The sequence below is a fragment of the Pungitius pungitius genome, chromosome 11, assembly GCF_949316345.1.
Source record: "Pungitius pungitius chromosome 11, fPunPun2.1, whole genome shotgun sequence".
In the NCBI taxonomy this organism is placed as follows: Eukaryota; Metazoa; Chordata; class Actinopteri; order Perciformes; family Gasterosteidae; genus Pungitius; species Pungitius pungitius.
In genome coordinates, this window is record NC_084910.1 from 4662101 (window position 1) to 4675279 (window position 13179).

The window sequence follows — 13179 nt, forward strand, 5'->3', positions numbered from 1 at the left end:
CCCCCATGCGCTGCTCCCTCTGTTGGCCAGCAGATGGAGCAAAGTTCATTATCTTTGATATGAGGAGCTGTCCATGAATTCAGTGCTGAAGTGGCAAAGAGGTCTTTCTCTTTCTATCTAATCGTTCCACTGGCCTCTGTTATCCCTGTGGACCATATGTATAACCTTCTTTTACTAGGTAGTAAGGTAAAACAATTATTTTTTTGCACGTTTTGTGCAGGATACAAACGGTTCTCTTAAGTCCCTAATGGCTTTAGCGTCCAAACCAGTCTGTGTGTGTGCGTGTGTGTTTGTGTGTGTGTGTGTATGTAATTGTAAATCTGTACTGTACGTGTGTTTGCGTGTCTCGCTGTAGAGGTAACATGGGAGGACCAGCAGCGAGGGCTGAATGGCTCTTTGTCTGACGGAGGGATACAACCAAACTCCTCCCTCACTGACGCAGGTTGGTTGGTCTGGGTGTGGAATTCTGACACTTTCACTTTGAAGGAATATTCAGATCATGAGTCCATGAACAATGAAACACAGAATCAGTCCCGACGGTGTGGCCGCTATGAACTACACCTGCTTATTAGTGGGGTTTCTGCGTCAACTGAGCATGCTGCTTTGAGCAAGATAGGATAACAAGCTGTTTGTTCTTTGTGGACTCATGGAAAAGTTTGCACCTTCAAAATCAGTTTTTCCGTGCCGTGCTTCCCGCTTTGTGTGGATACTTTATCAGCTGGATTCGCGCCTCACGGAAGTCAGACCTGGACATTGAACAGTAGAAGCTGGATAAATTTATTCAATAAATAATCTCTTTACTTGTTTGGAATGGGCCAGCAAGCTTACCATGAATTTACCCAGGTCAGCCTCTTGGTGGCGCCCTTCAGTCTCCCTCTCTCTCTCTTGTGTGTGCGTGTGTGTGTGGTTTTGCGGTGCAGCATTGGAGCTGATGTTTCTGCGGACACTTTGTCATCATTGAGCATTTGAAAATGGATTTAGGTCCAATTGTAAAGAACAACACATGCCATTACATGCAGGAGAGTTTGATGAGTCTTTAGGGGCTGTGATATCAGCCTAATGTTCTCCCTTTGACCTGTGATGTCAGACATGCAATACAAACATGATGTTGGCTTTGGTGGTTTCAAATGTAACTGATGTTTAACTGTGACTGTTAAATCCAGAAGGAAACGCTTGTTTTCATGAGCATCGCTGTGACGTTGTGAGCTTCGACTCGCTCTCATTCTTGTAGTTCTTCAGTGCTCAGAAGTCGGCGTGTTCTTTCTCAGACCCTCCTTGTTTCTTCTTGTTTAAAGCCCATGGTCGTCTGCCTCGGCATGTTTTTCTCAACTTTTATGTACCCTGGAAAGGCTGACCGGGCACAATGTTCTATTCCAGCGTGACCACACTGACGTTACTTTATTAACACTCGCAGCCATCTCACGGCCGGCTGAGGCTCCTAAACGTCGACTGTGTGTGAGAAGGGGGAGTTTTAATTACACCCTTCATCTTGGCCTTATTATTCACAACATGTTTTTCATAGCAGGTTAATTTGTCTTCTGCAGCAGAACAAAATGCCTCGGACTGAATTATGAGCAAGAGGGGAAGTAAGGACGCTTTTTGCAGCTAGTGCTGTTTAAGAGCGAAGATATCCATTTGTCTGATAATTATAACCAAGTAACCAAAATGCGTACATTTACGATGGTATATATTAGGAGCAAAGGTTGCCATTCAATATTGGATGTCTGGAAGAAGCAAAGCATATGTGTTCTCTATGTACAATCTATATCTGCTTTAATTTAATTTGTCCCATTGTAAATTAGGATTTTTTTAAAGAATACATTATACACTGAGATCGCTTTGACCTATAAGAAAGATTTGCCTTGTACACATATACATAAAAGAGAAAAAAGTGTGTCCTTTATAAGTTAATAATAATTTCCACGGCATTCAAGCTCATTTTCAGCCTTGGTAACGCTGACTTTAACCCGAAATGGCATTTACTATTGTGGAACTGTAAGTACATCATACATACGTTCTCCATGAATTAACCATTTGTTATTGTTTAGAGTATGAGATGCTAATAGCATCTCTCCCACACTCACTCCTTTGGGTTACTCTCTCCCATGTCCGTCTTCACATGTCACTCTCTTATGCCAATGACTACACCAGGGAGAAAGGTCTAGATAAAGTCCCCTGCCCTCTCGATTATCATTTGACTCCCTAATGAGATGCTGTTAGCTGCCACAAAGAGATGAAAGCCAGGGAGGCAGATGTCCCACATTGTCTTTTTTAAACGCATGTGACACTTCATTATTCACCCTAATGGAGTACTAATTGAGCTAAATGTAAAAAAAAAAATCGGTGTGAGGGGTTATGAAGATGAAGTCTGACCGCAGTGGGCTCCTTTTACCCTCCCAGCTGTCGCTGAAGGTTCAGACTCCTGGACGGAGATCAGACAGGACGGGTGATCAGGAACTCGATTGGTGACCAGAGGGGGCAGTCCGGGTCCGAGGAGGGTTTACACAGGGTCAAAAACTGACCCACCATCGGAGGGTCCACGGGGCGGGGGGGGGGGGGGGGGGGGGGGGCTTGCTTACACCACGAAATTCCAGGAGGGGGAAGAAGGAGGGAATAACCCGGGGAGGTGAGGGAAATGTAATGGGAAGCCACAGAGGCTACGTGACCTGCTTCTGAGAGCGATACTGTAGCTGACACCTGCATGCCAGGGTGTGTGGTTGTGGTTGTGTGTGTGTGACTCTGCTCAGGTGACGTCTGCATTTGATCAGATCTTCACGTTTTCAGCTGAACCCTCGTGAGGTAGTCGTCTCTCTCTCTCTTCTGTGCGCCCGCCGCTCAGCGCTTTCAGTTTGTGTTGTTTTTTCTATTTTTCTTTTTTCTATTTTTCCTTCATGTTATTTTTCCAGGCTGTCTCCCCACAGTTGCCCCACGCAGACTCAAGTGACATCCACTTCTCCTCTCCCCCCTCCCTCCCTTCCTCCCACCCATCCCCAGCAGTAACACATGTCTTTACCGTTTCAGCTCTTCTCCCCAGAACCTCACCTTCCCAACCTTCCCGTCCCCCACCCCCCCCATCTCTAATAACCAAACTCTCAGCCTCTACCTCAGCCTCTCCTGTTTGACTGCTCACCGCGCCCATGGTGGACTTTGTGTGTTCTTGGTGTGCGCTATGATTTGGTTTGTCTGTTCTGTTCTTGTCCTTTTTGTCGTTGTCGTGTCGTACTGTTGTTGTGTCGTGTCCCTCCTGTCCCTCCTCACTCTGACCCCCACAAACCTGCCATACGCGGCGACCACGGCGATGGGGTCGCCCTCCCCCCTTCCTCCCTTTTCTCCTCTGCCACCAACCCTCCCCCCTTCCTTACCCCTCGTGCATCCTCTCACATCCATCTTCCTTTCCTCTGTCTGTGTCTGTCCATTCTGTGATGTGATCCCAGAAGACACGGACTCACCAGGTTGGACGAACGCAGGTCTGTCCCTTCTTCTTCCTCTTCCACCTTCTTCTTTCTTTTTTGACATTCTCCTCTTCTTCTTCTTCTTCTTCTTCTCTTTCTTCTCCTATTTTTTACTCACTCTCAACGTCTTCCTAGCTTGCCCACCCCCTCCCACCTTCCCTCATTTCTCTCCCGGCTTTGCTCGCCTTCATCCTCTTGTGCTGTTTGTGCTGATCGTACTTGTTCTGCAGATAATGCTCCTGGCTTCTTTGTCATTTGAGTTAATGTGGCTGTGGACGGGCTGCGTGGCTACCACGGTCATGCCGCTGTGGTTTCATTGCTGCAGGTGTAACCATCAAACGCGCCGAAATCCAACTACGTCCCCTACACCCATTCACTGTGCAGAACCACTCACACAGCTTAGTCTGTAAGGTGTAGGGTACACCGCGGTAGACCTCAGGACGGAGGTCTACCGCGGAAACTTTGAAACTATGAATAAATTTCAGAATCAGAAATACTTCATTAATGCTAAATAATGCTAAATAATTACTGTGCAGTCGCTCCTATTCCTGAATGTCTGTGTATGTATATATACATTAATAGATCTATAAATATATATATACATATATAACAAAGATGAATCATAATAAATAGGTATATAAAAATATGTTCATCATTCCTCAATATAATGATAACACATTTGTAAGAATATAAATGTATAAACTATATTATATAACAACAGTATGAATTATTATATTGAAAAAAGGTGATTGTTTATGAGGAGTTGAAAATATTAGGTTACTTTTAAGTAACTTAATATTTAATGCTGTCTATAAATATACACACATAGCATCAAATGGACAGGTAAAAAAAGTATGCCTGAGCTTAAATACAGTTTAGCCATGACAATATAAAACATTTTTTATTTTAAAATGTTGGTGCTGATAATCAAACTGAACCCTTTGTCCAGCGTGTGATCCAACACAGAGATTTTCTAGCAATATATAAACACATTTGAGTCATCTGGTTTTCTTTCAGCACATTTGCTTTGTCTAATACTCTCTTGACAGAACCAGGGCAACTGTTTTTTATGTGTGAGTTAAGCTCAGCTACCCGGCATCAATGCACTATTAGTGACGTTCATCAATCAAACTCTATTCTAATGGGCAAAAACAAATTCCCCCTTGCCTCCCACATCACGCACTCATTTGCTCCCATTTGTTGCCACCTTCCTTTTTTCTGTGTGCGATGCTACAGGCTCACTGTATGTGCGCATGGCGCTCTCACGTTCATCCTCGCTTCATCATTACCATCAAATGACACAAAAGCAGAGGCAGAGAGCGGCTGGAGAGAAGGCAGATGCAGACGCAGCAGGAAAGTGGCGACACATAGCAGATTCAGCAGAAAGTGTTTGTTGTTCGTTTCAGGGGGGTTTATTTTCTTTTCAGTCACGTGGAATGGGCACAGTTTGAACACAACGGCATTATTACCTCCCGGCAGAACAAGGTTAAGCTTCTGTATTGATTGTGGCTTGATCTTTGTTCAATGCAAATTGTGCTTGCACCGACACAAAACGAAGCACGGCGCTAAAATTGAATTTGGGGAGGAGAGAAAATAAAATGTGAGGATTTTACAAGAAACAGATATTGCAAGCCTTTGAGCTGAGAGGGATGTGCTGCCATTTACCTACAATCTCATGTAAAGTGTGTCCCAATATGGGCAGGAAGTCAATCATTTGATCTACTGCAGCGTCCGAGTCTTTTATACAAAGCGCCTATATTATTATTCCTTTAATTTGAATGACAACCGGTGCCAAATGCGTCTGTTCGTAATGCAAAGCGCCTCACGTTTACCAGTCAGTATTTTTTGTTTGTGTTTGTGACAGCCGACCATTCAGCTTTATCCCATTAGACCTGTCCTCGTTCCATAGCTCATGGCTCATAGCTCGGCAGAAGCTCGTCTCTCACCATCAGGTCTCCCCCCCACGGCGAAGGCGCCCCCCCCCCCCCCCCCCCATCTGACCATCCCCTGTCTCTGTGCTTGCTTAGGTATGGACATGGAGGAGAGGACCAGGCAGATGAAGCTGAAGATGAACAAGTACAAGCAGGGAGCGGGCTCCGACCCCAGACTGGAGCAGGACTACCACAAGGTCAGAGCTCGTCCAGGTGTGCTGGGTGCGCGCCTTCAGCAGGACGCAGGCGCCATATGGCACACTTTGCACGCGGTCAAGCATGTGCACATGCACATATCAACGTCACACTATGCGTGCGCATTGATGTTTGCCTAGTGCAGAGCGCACACTGACCAAGTCCCTCAAAAATACCAAAACAGATAAACACTCCACCCGGTTCAAAGGTTAAGGGACTACTAAAGTCACTTCAGCGCCATTTTATCCAATTTACAAAAGAAATATTTAAATAAAAATGTATCTCCACTTTAGGAATAAATAACCCTTAAAAGGTCCTCTTAAAATGCATACCACATATAACCTTGAATTCCCAAAGGGAGCTTAGTAAATCCTTGATGAATTGAACCAAATGGAAGCTAGTATGAAGTTTTCCTGGCAGATGCACTACTTGTGCATTACAAATATCCTTCATCAGTGCTTTGAGGCATAAAACAAAGGTGGATCCCTCTAGAGCTTAGCACATTAAACCCAACTGTCTGTGGATGGATACAACCAAAATATGTGGGATGAACTGCGCCTTAAGCCCTTTGTTGTAAATTGGAGGAATGTGACAGTGAGTGTGTGCAGCGTCGAGTGTTTACTGCTCTGCTCCAGAGAGGTCAGGCCCAGGCCGAGCCGTACAAGACCGAGGCTCTCTGCCCGCCTCTCCTTTTAAGTCTTTGGAATGATCACGCAGCGCTCGGGAGGCGTTGATGTGTTGGCTGGGACTCCAGAAAGCAGATGAAATCATGAGGCGTCTGCTTTTCTGCCAAACATTATCCTCCTCGGAAGAGCCAGGGACAAAACAAAACTTGCGCTGTCATTAAACAAGACAGGAGCGTTTGCTCTTAATAGGAAACACTTACTGTGACACTCGGTTCAGGTTCTCTTGGCGTAAACAAGCCACAGAGAGTACACAAAGGATCATTACATACACACACAGTTCAGCAGTGTTTCTTGAACCAGGGTGATACAAATTCATCATTCCAGTGCTGCTTCCAAGGAAGCCTCATAGTAAAGCTAGTGTATTCACTCGTGTAGTAGTGCCTTATTATCATCAACAAGACATACTTAATTTAAAGGATTTAAACTTGTATTTGGTCAGAATATAGAGAAAAATAATTACTTTAGATAATCATTTTTAGGAAGGCTGGATTACTGTCAAAGGACAAGCGTTCCAGGGACAAAGACCTAATGGTTGTATGTAAATGATGAAATTATGATTTTTAGAAGTAAATGCAAATTTGACTTAATCGGCAGCTCTGTGACATACTATGCTCACATGGTTTGTATATGAAGTCCTTTAAAAGGAATGAGCCAGAACACCATGTTCATATTGTTCATTTAGATAATCATATGCTTTTATGACCGATAAATGTATCAGAATGAAAAATGAAATAATCACCTCTGAAAAGTAGAGGTGTGCTAGAGTAGCACCAAATGGAAATACTGTTAAAGTACACACTGTCACACAAGTGATGATATTTTTAACATAATATAAATTGTACACACACACCTAATACGCCTTATGTAACAACTTCCTCTCTGCTCTCCTGTGAGAGATCTCCTGCACTCACCAGCCAGCTTCTGCTTATCTCGATATCAAGACTGGTTGCCCTTAAAAGCTGAAGTCATTCCAGGAGTGTTTTTTTTTTATTGCCCTTGAAGTTCATGTTCTTTCAGAACTTTGTAAAGTTTACATTTGTTGTCAAATGAGTGTCCCGCAGAAGGAATGAGCACCTTTAAAATTGGACTTGTGACTGCTGCAGAAAGATGATTTCATGCTGTAAGACATCACCATGCCATTGCATTGTTGCTGTCCTCTCTGCAGCGCCCGGGAAGAGATCCACGGGCCTCGGATAACCTGTCGGCCAAGTCGTCGGACAGCGATGTAAGCGACGTGTCCGCTGTGTCGAGAACCAGCAGTGCCTCTCGGTTCAGCAGCACGAGCTACATGTCTGTCCAATCAGAGAGGCCGCAAGGAAACCGCAAAATCCGGTAGGACAGTGAGCCCGTCTCTCCCCTTAAACTCGTCCAGCTGTTATCAGGAATGGACAAATCCCCCTCAGCTGCGAACATGTCTTTGCATACATGTTGCCAGGTCCAGATGTTTTCAGAGCTGAAATAGATTGCGCGTGGTTAACCGCATAGAGGGAAATGCGCCGCGTGTCATTTTCTCTGTGGTGAGTTCAGGTTTGGCTCCGTTTTAAAAGCAATTATCGGGAACCAAAGGGTTGAACTCATTCGGGCTGTAGGGGGGGGGAAAGTTTGTCCATATCTGGCAACACACACACTGAAACATGAAACACGTACCCTTTCTTCGAATGTTGTTTCATATGAAAAAAAAGCGCAATCGTTTGCATGGAGTTTGCTGTAAGTCTGCATTCCTGTTTTCTGTTATTCTGAAACAGCCTGCTTTCTGTGCTGCACTCGCTGTCTATGTTGGTCTTTCTCTCTCTTATTGTTGACACTATTCATGCTTTGTGTGGTTTTTCTCTCTGCTCTGCATGTGCCGCTCTATCGCTTCCGCCCCCCCCCCCCCGTCTTCAGCCAGTTGCGATTGAGGAGCCAGTCTCCGGAAAGGGACGCGCAGTTAGGAGAAGTAGAGGAGGAGGCGGGGGTGGGGGCAGGAGGGCCGGAGGGGAGGAGGGCGAGTAAAGAGGGGAGATCGAAGGGGGGACGCGAGGTAGACGCGGGCAAGGAGCATCAGGAGGATTTGGTGGAGAAGGATGAGGACTCGCACCAGAGGAGTATCTCAGAGACTGACCTCAGGTAACGCGTGCCAGCCTCTAACTGTAGACTGTCCTCCTCCCCTCAGCCATGATAACGGTTGCCCTATCAACCCTTACCAATACTAAAGGAGCGTTCCTACTAACAGTTTGAGGAACCATGTAGCCTTCACAGGTTCAGATTCGTTGGCAGAGATTTTAGGATAACGTCTGCAGGAATACGGCACATATGTACACCATATATTATAGATGGGATTCCTGATTAAGAGAGAAAGTGTGGGTGTGCATTGGATTGACCTATGTAATGTAGGAAGAATTTTTTATTTGCCCCATGATGGAACACATGACATTTCACAAAAGTTATGGGATCTTTGTTCATCCATGGGATCTAACCCTAACCCTATCTCCAAATGAACTCCGACAATGTCGGTTAAAAAAAACAATATTGTGGTCACTCAGACTACTCCTCAGTGCCAAAAGATGACATCAAAGAATATCTTCCAAATTTGGTTAAAATAATTCATTATATTTAAATTCTCAGAAGCAGATATCTGAAAACCTCTGCGAATGAGACGGTACCTGCGTGTCTGCATGGAAAGAGACCACGAGGTTTGATGAGGAGAAAATGAAGTATACCTGGTGTGAGACACAAACCAAGCAGTCAGGATGCAGTCAGCTGACACATCTCCCTTTCAGTGACAATGCTCAGGTTCTTCAATCATCCTCTTGTTCCCAAGCATGTGTCTAAATACCCTATGATGGTTTTACCCTCTGTGAGACATTCTAATAGGGATAGCTTACCTCAGAGATTTGAATGAGGTATTTCTATTTCACCATGAAGCAATATGGTCGTTTTTCTTTGTAGCAATCACACGCACATGACCGAATGATAGAAAAATCTTGACTTTTTAAGTTCATGCGCGCATAAAACTATTCTACTATGTTTAGCTATTTAATTGGCCACAAGAGAGTTGGTTTCATTTCTGAGGAGTGCACGACTAGCAGGCATACAAAGTATGTCAAGAGCAAATCCAAGAACAAACTGATTGAGAAGCCCACAGCAGGGTTGAAGCTTAGCTTGCAATGCTAATAAGATGTCTTCACTATCAAATCACATTCACAGCAGGATCCGAGTTAGAGCTTCTCCCCCCCCCCCCCCGCTTTAGCACTGCACCGCGTGTGCTTTCGACTTGAATCGAAAACACATTAAGGACAAAAGCTGCACCCTCTTATGAGCGATTTACCACTGCACCAGTGTGTACGGTCTGATTAAGAAAATGCACGCGTCAGATGCCAAATACCCACAGCAGAGCACGCTTGCTTTGCATGTACCTCGCCCACACAGATACACGCACACGCTAAAAGACGGTGCATTAGTCCTGAGCAGGTTGTAGCTGTTGCGGCTCCAGTCTGGAGTTGCTTCACTGTGCGTCTGTGCTGCTCAGCGTATTTTGCCTGTCTGTGTCCCTCTGCACCTGCAACTCGTCAACCCGAACCTCCCACACTCCCCCCCCGGCTTCTTCTCCACATGCCAAGAACATTTCTCTCTCTTTCTCTGTCTCTCTCTTCCACAACGCCCATACCTACACTGTCAACTAGCAATCAATTCACTTTTATTAAGAGGTACTGGAATCCTTCAATTGTGTGACACAAACCCTGCCTAATCAAGTACATTCTGAAGATGCATACATTCTAATTCATTTATTTTAAACTCAAACATTGTCTTCGTCCTTGACTGGAAGTGAGCTGCACGCTGACAACTATTTTCTGTGTGATCAACCCCAGATGCTTCATGACAGCTACAGTATAAGTCTACAACATTGCACACCATCTTTTCCGGTTCATCAGTGCGCGGCGCCCCAGTTCGGATGAACACACAGGAGTACCAGCACTGAGAAAAGTTCTGCAGTGGACGAGGGCAGCTGCAAAACATATTTAATACACCTAAAACTTATGGGGTACACGTGAACTAATATACATATCTAGAATATTTCTCCCAGACTCGTACAGGTGTATTATTTTAGGTGCATGCAAGTATATTTTGACTTTTCATTGCTTTGCACCAATGCTGGTACTCTGTTCTAGCTTAGCTTTAACGCCGTTATAGTGAGCACTTCCAGGTCTGTACAAGATAGAACATAATATACACAAGTTTAATCACACTTATCATCATATATATTGTATTTATATTTAGTGATTTCGTCGCCTTAAATAAGCAGGAGATAAATCATTCTCGTAAAAGGAGACTTTTTGTGAAATATCGACGAGGCCTGAAACAGCTCGTCAACTAAATCAATGGTCAATCAGGAGAAAATGTATGTAACTATCTAATATTATCAATTCATAATTTGCAAACAAAATGCTATTATGAAGGCAGTGTCGTGGACAAACTAATGAATTCTTCAGATTACTTGCTAATGTTAGTTGCTGTGATTACAAAACGCTACAGTCCACATGCCTAACACGTTGTGACTGCGTGGCTCTGGATATTTAAGCCATGAATCTCATTTGCATAAAACAGAATACGATCCTTAGCAGACACGGCACGTTGTCGCTTTTCAACCTCATGAGCTTAGCGGTTGCTGTACGCACCGGGGGGAAAGAGAAGCCACTTCTGTTTTCCACGGGCTTATGCCTAAGCTCTGCTAGTGACCACACTCCACACCAGCCTGTACCAGGAACAGTAACAGCAGAGGGCCGAGGATCCGCACCCTTTAATTAGTGACAGTAGAGTTCTATGGACGTGGCTGTGCAATGCTTGATGCTTGCTGCGCTGCTGTCATGCTCATCGACGCATGACAGCAGCGCAGCAGTTGGCTCCGGCAGAAAAACACGTCGCCACTAGCTCCATTTATCCATGACTCATCTCCTGCGTATTGAGGTCACAGTGCAAGTGTGCATCTGCTGCACATAAAAAAAAAAAGGCCCCTTCGCGCTGCCACCGCCGCTAACCCAAAGTGAGTGAGGCAAATGCTCCGCCACGCGCCTCTAAACTGAACACAGCCGTCCTGAGTGTGTGAGGAGCTTTCCGTCAGCACTTTTTAAATCCCGCCTAACCTCTGCCCTTCCATGTCTCTTTCACGCGGGATGTTGTTGCCCGGCCACTGGCACATTCGTGTGAGGGAGGATACAGACGGGTGTTTTGATGGCCACAGGCTAATAATCATTACTAAAATATGAGGGAGGCCCTGTTAACTTTAAGCTCGTCAGCGATCAACAGCAGCTTGCCTAATGAGAGGCAGGTACCGTCCTCTGTGGTTGGCGATAGCGCTTCACACCTCCATTAACCACCTCAGTCTCTCACAAACATCTTTGGCGTTGTGTTGACGGGCAGACGCTCCGGCTGGGGCACTGTTGCCATGGTAACGTTTTTCTTTTCTTTTTTGCTTTAACTTACAAGGGAGCAGTGATCCTCTCTGTGAAGGGGATGAGTGTGGGAGGGCGACGTAGCCTCCGTTTATGTTCACATGGAGCACTTCAATGTTTGTTCAATGAACTGGCCCTTTAAGAGGCCATTTAAAACACTGCAATCATCTGTTTGCAGAGATAATTCTTACATCCAAACATGTGACCAAGCTAAAAGTAGACAACATTATTTGGTAGGAATACATTTTAGTCTGGCTGATATTGATTCCGTTTTTAAGTCTTAAAAAATCTTTTTAAATACGGTTGATCTTATGTGATCTTACATTCAGACAATAATCGGTCACAATTTCCTCGAGACAAAGACATTTCTGGGTTTTGTTTTGCCTTGGGAACATGTTGGCCTAGATAAGAATGCACGGTGAGCGATCTGCATGAGGAACACTATGTTCTTTGAGGTCGAAAATCAGAAATCCCCCTGAGGGTTCCAGTTTTCTAAGCAGGCAAATTTGACACTGCGAACGGCCAGAGTGCCAAGACCTGTTCAGATAGAGGACATGCAGTAATGTCTGTCTTAGGAACTGTGACCAGGTGCTAACGTACATATTTGTACATCGTAAATCAGTATAACCACAGGTTTTAGATGAGATTAGGAAAATCAAATGCTGCTCGTTTAGAAATGTATATTTTTTTAAATGTCCATTTAGACCAAGAGGGAATTGTTTTCCTTCAAGGGAAATTAAATGCAGAATTATTTTGAATAAAAATAAATAAAAATCACCAGAATGGGTTGTCCATTTGAAAAAAATGAATCTACTTTTTAATTATAATAATAGAACACTTTTTAAAAAGATATTCTGCGAGATGAATATCTATTTGAAAGGGACCGGGCAGTCTGTGTGTCCGTCCATTTTAACCTCATCATTTGCAGAAGCCTCGCCACTACATTGAGCAGCATTATCACCTGTCGACCAGATAAAATGCATGCCCCATGCAATGCAAAAAGAGCATCACCTGTACGGCATCGTCCCGCGCTGCGAGAAGTCGCTCGAAGTCAGCTTCAAAGCCTCTGGCCTGCATTGACTGATCAAAGGCGCTAATCCCCCAATAAGCATTCAATATTTATGCATTAAAGCACAGACTGATCCATAACAGAGCCCACTGGCGCTACAGCCTGGCATGAACAAAAGGCTTTATACCTTTTAGAGCACATCTGACCTATTTCACCATCAGCCGGAGTCGGGCGTATAAACATCGAGACTCGCGTGGCACTGCAAAGCGTCCTCGGCGGCAGCCAGACGAATGGTATAAGCAAACAGTTCTGTGTTGTCATACCCTTATGAAAGATGAAATAGAAAGTGTAATCTATGATCCACCTCCTTGAAAGCAAGATGAAGGTTTCTCTGTCTCTCTCCCTCTCAAGCAGCCTTAAGCTTTAAAACCAAAGAGAACCAGGCTATGAACACTTGGTTGAGTAAAGGTTGAATTA

General features: G+C 44.6%; 1 protein-coding gene across 31 annotated transcripts in view; it reads left to right on the plus strand.

Moving 5' to 3' along the window:
• rims2a (regulating synaptic membrane exocytosis 2a) overlaps window positions 1-13179 on the plus strand; it is a 113578-nt gene that overhangs the window by 84224 nt on the left and 16175 nt on the right. For 22 of the 31 annotated variants that reach the window (XM_062565288.1, XM_062565287.1, XM_062565282.1 and 19 more), the window contains 3 exons: window positions 3435-3467; window positions 5480-5580; window positions 7430-7596. The exons of 5 other annotated variants lie outside the window; for them this stretch is intronic. In XM_062565288.1, coding sequence (XP_062421272.1) covers window positions 3435-3467; window positions 5480-5580; window positions 7430-7596 — 301 coding nt within the window. Of the gene's footprint in view, window positions 1-3434; window positions 3468-5479; window positions 5581-7429; window positions 7597-8148; window positions 8371-13179 lie in introns of all 31 variants that reach the window. 4 more of the 31 variants (XM_062565283.1, XM_062565286.1, XM_062565299.1 and 1 more) reach the window with 2 other exon arrangements.